Consider the following 8,767-nt stretch of genomic DNA (forward strand, 5'->3'; position numbering starts at 1 on the left):
TTTTTTTTTTTTTTTTTTTTTTTTTTTAGAGACATGGTCTTGCTCTGTTGCCCAGGCTGGAGTGCAGAGGTGCCATCATAGCTCACTGTAGCTTCAACCTCCTGGGCTCAAGTGATCCTCCAACTTAAGCATCCTGAGTAGCTGGGACCACAGGCGCCCACCACCAACCCCGGCTAAATTTTAAATTTGTTTGTAGAGATGGGAGTCTCGCTTTGTTCCCCAGGCTGATCTCTAACTCCTGGCCTCAAGCAATCCTCCCGCCTTGGCTTCCCAAAGTGTTGAGATTACAGGCGTGAGCCACCGCGCCCAGTCTGTTTATCTTGATTACTAAATTTTGGGATGCCTCCTTAAATTCTGTGCCAGAGGCCAGTGCCTCACTCGCCCTACCCTAATCCCAGCCCAGTGACCCAATGTCCCCCTTCAACCTGCACCATGGAGCTCCCCAGCCTGGCTCCTCGAGCCTCTTCCCGCCCCTAGGGGTCGCCGTCGCGCCGTCATTCGCTTCCCTGCGTTCCCCGGCAAGACGCGCGTCAAGGCGCGGAAGGTGGGAGGCGGTGAGGCCGGGGCGTGCGCATGCGCGTGGCGCCGACTCCCTTAGCCTGGTCAGGGAGTGGAGAGGTTGGGTCTCAGGCGGCTGTTTGCGGCGTCCTCACTTCCTGGGTCGTTTCTCCCTGTCTTGGTGGGGGCCAGGGGACAGGTCGGGGCAGTATTTGGGGGAAGCGAGAGGCAAGCAGGGCGGGCTGGATACGGAGCGCCCTATGGCTTGAAGCTAGGGAGGACGCCCGAGACTCCCGGCATCCTGGTCCTGGGGCGTGGGCCCTGGACGCCGGGCCTGGATGCCTCCAGCTCCCAGGGTCCCTTGCGGGGACCACGTTTCCCCGCAGGCCCCGCGGCGGTCGGGTCCTCGCTGCGTCCCCTTCCCGGAGCTGCGTGCCTGGCTGCGTTCCAATACGCCGTGTCCCTCGGGGGCGGCTCGCGGGGCAGGGGCACTCCTGGCTCGGCCGCACGCCCAAGTGCCATGCGGGAGGTACGCGGGCACGGGACCTCACCGGGTAAGAGCGAGCTAAGGGACCGGGCGCGGTGGCTCACGCCCGTAATCCCAGCACTTTGGGAGGCCGACGCGGGCGGATCACGAAGTCGGGAGTTCGAGACCAGCCTGGCCAATATGATGAAACCCCGTCTCTACTAAAAATACAAGAATTAGCTGGGCGCGGTGGCGTACGCCTGTGGTCCAAGCTACTCGGGAGGCTGAGGCAGAAGAATCGCTTGAACCCGGGAGGCAGGGGTTGCAGTGAGCCGAGATCTCACCGCTGCACCCCAGCCTGGGGAACAGAGCGAGACTCCATCTCAAAAAAAAAAAAAAAAAAAAAGCGAAGGGCCGCAGCCGGGGCCCACTGCCTCCGCCTCTGAACACGCGCCACCGCCGAGCCCCTCGACCCCGCGCCACGCGAGGCTTGGTGGGCGTTCCGTGGACACCACACGCACGTCGGTCTTATCAGGGAAGGGGCGGCCAGCACCTCCGCCGCCTTTGCGGCCGTCCACCCTCTATTCTCCTGCGGGAGCCGTTTCCCAGAGATTCTCCGGCAGTGTTGACTGTAGCACACCTGCCCGCCTTAAAATCCCGGCCTCCTTCCCCGAGTTCTGCCCTTAACCACATCACCGCCCCCCCCAACACGTACACATAGGCATGAACACCCATCTTTTCACACGCCCCGTTTTCTTTCTCAGAACTGAGCAAATACTCTTAAGCTGAGAGGGTTTGGTGAGGTTAAAATTTATCTTGTGACATTGAGTCCAGCAGTTCAGAGCCTTGAACACCTCAGTACATGGCCTTGACCTTAGTTTTTTACTTCTGTATTCTGCTGGGCGTTGTGGCTCACGTCTGTAATCCCAGCACTTTGGGAAGCCAAGGCGGGAGGATCAATTGAGCCCAAGAGTTTGAGAGTAGCGTAGGCAACATAACGAGATCCTGTTTCCACTAATTATTAAAAAAAAAAAAAAAAAAAAATTAGCCAGGTGTGGTGGTGCACACCTGTGATCCCAGCTACTCAGGAGATTGACAGAGGATCGCTTGAGCCCAGGAGGTCGAGGCCGCAGTGAGCCATGATGGTGCCACTGCACTCCAGCCTGGGTAACAGAGGGAGAGTCTGTCTCTAATAATAATAATAATAATACTGTACGGTGTGCCCATTCCTCAGGAGGCACTGTAGTAGAAGGATAAGCTGTGGAGGTAACTGAGGATAAACAGATAACCATTTAGCTAAAAAGGTTCTTAACCTTTGCTGTATGTTGTTATTCCTGGGTACAGCACAGGCAAAATAATTTTGAAAGCTCCCAGGTAATCCTAATGCACAGCTAGTGCTGAGAACCACTGCTTTAACCCCTGAGGCGGATAGGTAGGGCCTAGGGTGGCCGGAAGCGCTAGGCCGGGCACCGCCAGTAGGGAGCAGTCTCAACCCTTTATCCCTATGAGTTGCTCAAATTGTAACATTTTCTGTGGGTTCCATGCTGTGAAAACAGGAAGCACTGCCCTACAGTAACAAACATGCTGGACAGCCCTTGTGTCAGATCATTCATTGGAAGAGAGGGGAATCAAATCACAAAAGGCCAACTGGAAAACACACACTCATCTAGGGATGAGATCAGGAAAGCCTGGGCAAGGCTGGTGACAGGGAATGTAGGAGAGGAGTTATAGTCACAGGAAGAATGTTGGGTGATAGTGGAAAACTAGATGGAAATTTCTGGCAGCCTGTGGTACTTTCAATTGGCACAAGGACTGATTTCGGTAACACGTCCCCGTTGACTCCCAGAGGAGAGTTGCGGGAATTGCTTTGGTCTTCCTAGGGCCCTCAAGACCATGAATGGCTGGAGTCTGGACCAGTCTTAGGCACTAGCAAATTGAACAGTAGCTCATTCATAGTAGTATAAAAGCTGCTGCTTTATTGAGGCCAGAGGCCCTTTCTTATACGGGGCAGCAGCTGCGCTCCTGGGAATGATTCCTACATAAAATATTCCACAGGAAGGCCGGGCGCGGTGGCTCACGCCTGTAATCCCACCACTTTGGGAGGCCGAGGAGGGCGGATCAAGAGGTCAGGAGATCAAGACCATCCTGGCTAACACGGTGAAACCCCGTCTCTACTAAAAATACAAAAAAATTAGCCGGGTGTGGTGGCGGGCGCCTGTAGTCCCAGCTACTGGGGAGGCTGAGGCAGGAGAATGGCTGGAACCCGGGAGGCGGAGCTTGCAGTGAGCCAAGATTGGGCCACTGCACTCCAGCCTGGGCGACAGACCGAGACTCCGTCTCAAAAAATAAAAATAAAAAAGATTCCACAGGGGAAAAAACTAAGCTCTGTGCATTCCATGAAGATGCTCATTACAGCATTATCTCTACTAATGATCTATTCCAATAATAAAGGAAATTAATACAATATACATGGTATTTCAAACAAAAAAAAGCCATTAAAATAGATCATTATGAAAGTATGAATGAATGAGAAATGTTCATAAGTTTAAAAAATGTATTATCTTTCAGAGAGCAAAATTAGACTCGTCTGTTGCTTGGAATGGCTTCCTCTTGCTCTGTCTCTAAACTATGATTATGGAGTAGTTAAAATGCGTATGCATGTTGGCAAAGCCTGAATAAAATATGCAAATGTGAAAATATTTTTTGTAGAGATGAAATTATGGAGGAAGGGGTGTGTCTATTTCAAAATTGTCCTAATGAGAAGTATTGTGGCGTAGTAGTAAAGAGGAAGCTCCCCGGAGCCAAAAATGTTTTTACCATATGTATGGCGTTTTAAAATTATTTAACCTTTCTATGCCTCAGTTTCTTCATCTGTAAAATGGGGTAATCGTTAGTGCCCTGGAGAGTTGTAGTGAGGTCTAACCAGTATGTGGAAACTCTTAGAATGGTACCTGTCACATAGTAAGTACACGGTAAATCCTGGCTATTTCAATTCCATTTTATTTATAGCTTAATAAAATCTTGTAAAGATAGTTGGCCAGTCAGCACTGATACTCCTGTCTACCTGTGTTACATCTCTGAAAAAGCTTAGCCTATCTGTGTCGACACTTTACTGAAGTATAAGTTATATATAAAGCACACCCATTTTAAGTGTCCAGGTTGCTGGGTTTTGGTGAATGTATACATGGGCATAACCATCACCACATTCAGGATGTGAATGAACTTTGCCATCACCCTCTCATGCCCCGTGCAGTCAGCTGCTCTCTCCCTGACCCAGCCGCAGAGAACCACTGGTCTACTTTCTGCCCCTATTAATAAGTTTTGCTTTTTGTAGAAATAGAATTTCACAGAAATTGAATCATATATTATGCATTCTCTTGTGTCTGGCTTCTCTGGTTTAACATAATTTTGAGATTCATCCATTGCTTGCAGATAACAGCAGCTCCTCTTTGTTGCTAGTATTCTGTTACATGGGTAAACTACACTTTGTTTATTCTTCCACCCATTGATGGACATTTGGATGTTTCTAGCTTATGCCTATTATGAATAAAGCTGATATGCACATTTGTGAAAAAGTCTTTGTGTGGACATACGTTTTTATTTTCCTTGGGTAAATCCTAAGAGTAGAATTATTGAGTCATGTGGTAAGTGTACATTTAATTTACTGTTAACCGAAACTGGTTTCCAAAGTGCCCAGGCCATTTTACATTTCCCCAGCAAACGTGTGAGACTCCATATCCTCAGCAACAATTAGCATCATCGGTCTGCTTGATTTTAGTGGGTGCATAAGGGCACTCACTGTGGTTTTAATTTGCATTTCCCGGGTGACTGATGGTAGCTCACTTCTAGGGAAGGAAGGAGAGGGATGATTCAAAAGAAGTTCCACCGTTTTTAAGCTTAGGTGTCCAAGAGAATGAAACTGGTGCCACCGACAAAAGTGAAATTAGGAGTTAGTGATTTTTTGGCATGGGGTGTTACATCTGAAGTGATGGCAGGATGTTAAGGGGGAAATACCTGGGTGGCAGCATGCTTTGCAGGCTTGGAGCTCAGTGGGAGGTCAGGTCCTGAGATAAGAGCCAGGTATCCACTGTGAGGTGACGCACAAACAGGGAGAGAGAGAGAGATGAGTCCCAAGGATCAAGCCAGGGCTCAGAGTGGCCAGAAGCATCTGTTCCCCAGCCCCCATTTCCAAGTAATGGAAAATCCAGACTGATAGACCTAGTAGGCCTAAAAATAGATAAAATTAACCCACTTATATATGAGCCACTGGAGTATTTTCTAATCCTATTGCAAACTCTACTCTTGGCTAATTTGATTGTTAAAATTGTAAATTACAAAGTTATCTATACCCTTTTTAAAAAAGAGTTTCGATATGGTTAGTGACAAATCAGTTAATTATCTTTGTGACCCGAGGGGCCCCCTTCTTTTAATCACCGTAACCAATAAAGCAATAATGGCTTTCTGAAGTTGATTCTTTTTGATGGTTTGTGCTTGGATGTTCAAGGTTAATGAGGAAATGATCCTTACCACACTTTTGTAATTTTAATACAGACAGGGTCTTGCTTTGTTGCCCAGGCTGGTCTCCTGGGCTCAAGGGATCCTCTGGCCTCAGCCTCCCAAAGTGCTGGGATTATAGGCGTGAGCCACTGTGCCCAGCCTCTTGCTACACTTTCATTCAGGATAAAGATGGTAATATCCAGGACTACTAAAAGTCTTATAACCACAATCCAAATTTTAAAATAAATCTTACTATTAAGAAGGATTGATTGGCCATGTGCAGTGTCTCACGCCTGTAATCCCAGCACTTTGGGAGGCCAAGGTGGGCAGATCACGAGGTCAGGAGTTTGAGACCAACCTGACCAACATGGTGAAATCCCGTCTCTACTAAAAAAAAAAAAACAAAAAAAATTAGCCAGGCATGGTGGCAGGTACCTATAATCCCAGCTACTGGGGAGGCTGAGGCAGGAGAATCGCTTGAACCCAGAAGGTGGAGGTTGCAGCGAGCCAAGATAGATAGCACCACTTCACTCCAGCCTGGGTGACAGAGCAAGACTCCCTCTCGGGGGAAAAAAAAAAAAGCATTGATTATAGGAGGCCGGGCATGGTAGCTCACGCTTGTAATCCCAGCATTTTGGGTGGCCTGGGCGGGCCAATCTCTTGAGCCCAGGAGTTGGAGAACAGCTTGGGCAACATTATAAAAACTGGCTTCTACCAAAAAACAAACAAACAAACAAACAAAAAAACCTGGGCCTAGTGCTGTGCACCTATAGTCTCAGCTACTTGGGAGGCTGAGGTGGGAGGATCACTTGAGCTGGGGAGGCAGAGGTTGCAGTGAGCAGAGATCGTACCACTGCATTCCATACTGGGCAACAAAGACAGACCCTGTCTTTAAAAAAAAAAAAAAAAAACTAGCCGGGCGCAGTAGCGGGCGCCTGTAGTCCCAGCTACTTGGGAGGCTGAGGCGGGAGAATGGCGTGAACCCGGGGGGCGGAGCTTGCAGTGAGCCGAGATCGCGCCACTGCACTCCAGCCTGGGAGACACAGTGAGACTCCGTCTCAAAAAAAAAAAAAAAAAAAAAAGGAAAATAATAATAAAGAAGCATTGATTATAGGATTCGGAAAGCAGTTTCCTTAGTCTCCTTTGCAGTTTGTAGTAAAATTCTGTGGTTTTCTCTCCCTGTGGAGAGAATGATGGTTCCAGGATCTGAAATCTTTCCTTCCGCAGGAACTGGGCACAACAGTGAGGACCAGCTTATCCAAGAGGACGGACTTAGTGATGGGTGACACCCAGGGACATGCCTGAGAGCCTCAGGAAACACCTTCAGATGACATTGCCCAGAGTCTTACATTAGAGAACTCTCCAGACAGCCCTTGAGGCCTGGGGCTGGGTGCTGCTCCCAGACTGTGAGCTACTGGCCACCGGAAGCCTGAGTCCGGCAGAGGCCCCACAGCTGCGCCGAGTGCGGCAAGAGCCTCCCGCGCAGTTACTCCCTGAGCGGTCATCTCCGAAGCGGTGCTCGCGAGAAGCCTTCCCCCTGCCCTGACTGTGGAAAGCGTCTCAGCCAGAGCTCCGACCTGCTGCAGCACCGTCAGATTCACCTGGGCCTTCAGCCCTGCAAGTGCGGGGCCTGCGGGAGGGGTTTTACTCAGAGTGCATCCCTCCTCCAGCACCGGTGGGTCCGCAGCGACTGGCGAGAGGCCTTGTCGCTGTCCCCAGTGCGGCAAGACCTGCTGTGTCCGCTCCAACTTCATCAAGCACCAGCGAGTCCACTCAGGAGAAGCCATTCGTCTGCGGGGAGTGTGGCAAGGGCTTAGCGGCCAGCTCTGCTGCTGGCTCGGCCAAAGCCCTGCGTCTGTCCCCAGGGCCAGCAAATTTTTGGGGACCGGGGGAAGCTGATCCGCCACCAGTGAATTCACACAGGAGAGCGTCTCTTCTGCTGCTGCAGTTGCGGTGACAGCGTCAGTGAGAAGACCTCCCTCTCCCAGCGTGTCCTCCCGCACCCAGGGGAGAAGCCCTGCAGGCGTGGAATCGTGGAGAGCGTCAGCCTCGCACCCAGCTCAGTCGCCCCGGGCAGCACCTCCGGGCTCCGGCCTTGTGGGAGCCCCGGGTCCTTCCTTCAACATCTGCCCCCATCCACACTCCTGCCTCGACTTCCCTTCCTTTATCCTGTCCCCCCACTCAGTCTCCAGCCTCTGGTTCCACCCAGCCTTCCCCAGATTCCTCCTCGCGCCCCATCTGGTCTCCTTCACTCATCGCCCACGTTCCCCAGCATGGAGCAGCCCGCCCTCAGCCCTCCTCCACTCACCCCTTCCAGATCCCCTGCAAAGCCCAGATGCGAATCCGCCGTCGATGGGGAACTGGGGGCAGCCGTGTCCGCCAGTTTTTTCCTGCTCCGGGTGCGGGACCCGCACCCGCACACCCACGTCGGGGAGCAGCCTTGCCTCTGTTGCACCCAGAGTTCCTCCTCGGTCCAGCGCAGGGAGACCCACTCCGCCGAAAAGCCACACCTGTGTGCGGAGGGCGGCCGCGGCTGCCCAGCACGTGCACCTGGCCAAGCCCCAGCGCGTGCACCCCGGTAGCCGCCGTTCCCTGCCCGCAGTGCCTGCAGTGCCTCCGGGAGGCCTGGAAGTTGCCCAGGTTCCGCCAACCGCCCAGCCGGCAGCTCAGCAGGAGGGGGTGAAGAGGCCCAGAAGCTGTGTGAGTGCGGGACGGGACTCGCGGGAGACGGTTCAGGCCCCAGGCTACCCTGAGCCAGCCCGGGAGGCCTCGCAGCACAGAGCGGCCTGACCGCTCTGCCAGGCTTCGGCGACAGTGCCAAGCTCTTCCGCCGCCCTCAAACCCACACTGGAGAGGAGCCCTACCAGTGTTTCCGGTGTGGAAGGCCTCCAGCCGGAGGTCCAACCTGGCCCAACACTGTAGAACTAGCGTGCTGCAGCCCCGGGTGGACTGTGGATCTGAGATGCAGTCCCCTCCCTCCACACAGACCCGCTCAGGACGGCTTTTCTGTACCGCAGATCTTTCTCAGAAGTGCTGGGGGCTATTTTGTATGTTCGTTTTTTTGTATTCCCCTGAATTCTCGCTCCTTTCCCTTGTGCATTAAGAGATTTAGGCAGGTGAGGCTGCGGGCGGTGACTCACGCCTGTAATCCCAGCACTTTAGGAGACCGAGGTGGGAGGATCACGTGAGCCCAAAGAATTTGAGACCAGCCTGGGCAGCATAGCGAGACTGTGTCTCTGTGAAATAAAAATAAAACGAGCTGGTGTGGTGGCACTGGCCTGTAGCCCCCGCTACTCAGGAGGGTGA

The 8,767-nt window shown here is 52.2% G+C and overlaps 1 protein-coding gene across 1 annotated transcript; it reads left to right on the top strand.

Annotated features, from left to right (window-relative positions):
* Positions 1 to 410: 410 nt before the first annotated feature.
* ZNF843 (zinc finger protein 843) lies at positions 411 to 8,564 on the top strand. The gene is given in 9 exon segments (XM_025369755.1): positions 411 to 544; positions 691 to 1,052; positions 6,975 to 7,061; positions 7,064 to 7,257; positions 7,259 to 7,299; positions 7,301 to 7,393; positions 7,395 to 7,664; positions 8,047 to 8,256; positions 8,258 to 8,564. Coding segments are annotated over 9 exon segments (1,698 nt in total).
* The last annotated feature ends 203 nt before the right edge of the window (positions 8,565 to 8,767 follow it).

Source organism: Theropithecus gelada, chromosome 20, assembly GCF_003255815.1.
Source record: "Theropithecus gelada isolate Dixy chromosome 20, Tgel_1.0, whole genome shotgun sequence".
Taxonomy (NCBI): domain Eukaryota; kingdom Metazoa; phylum Chordata; class Mammalia; order Primates; family Cercopithecidae; genus Theropithecus; species Theropithecus gelada.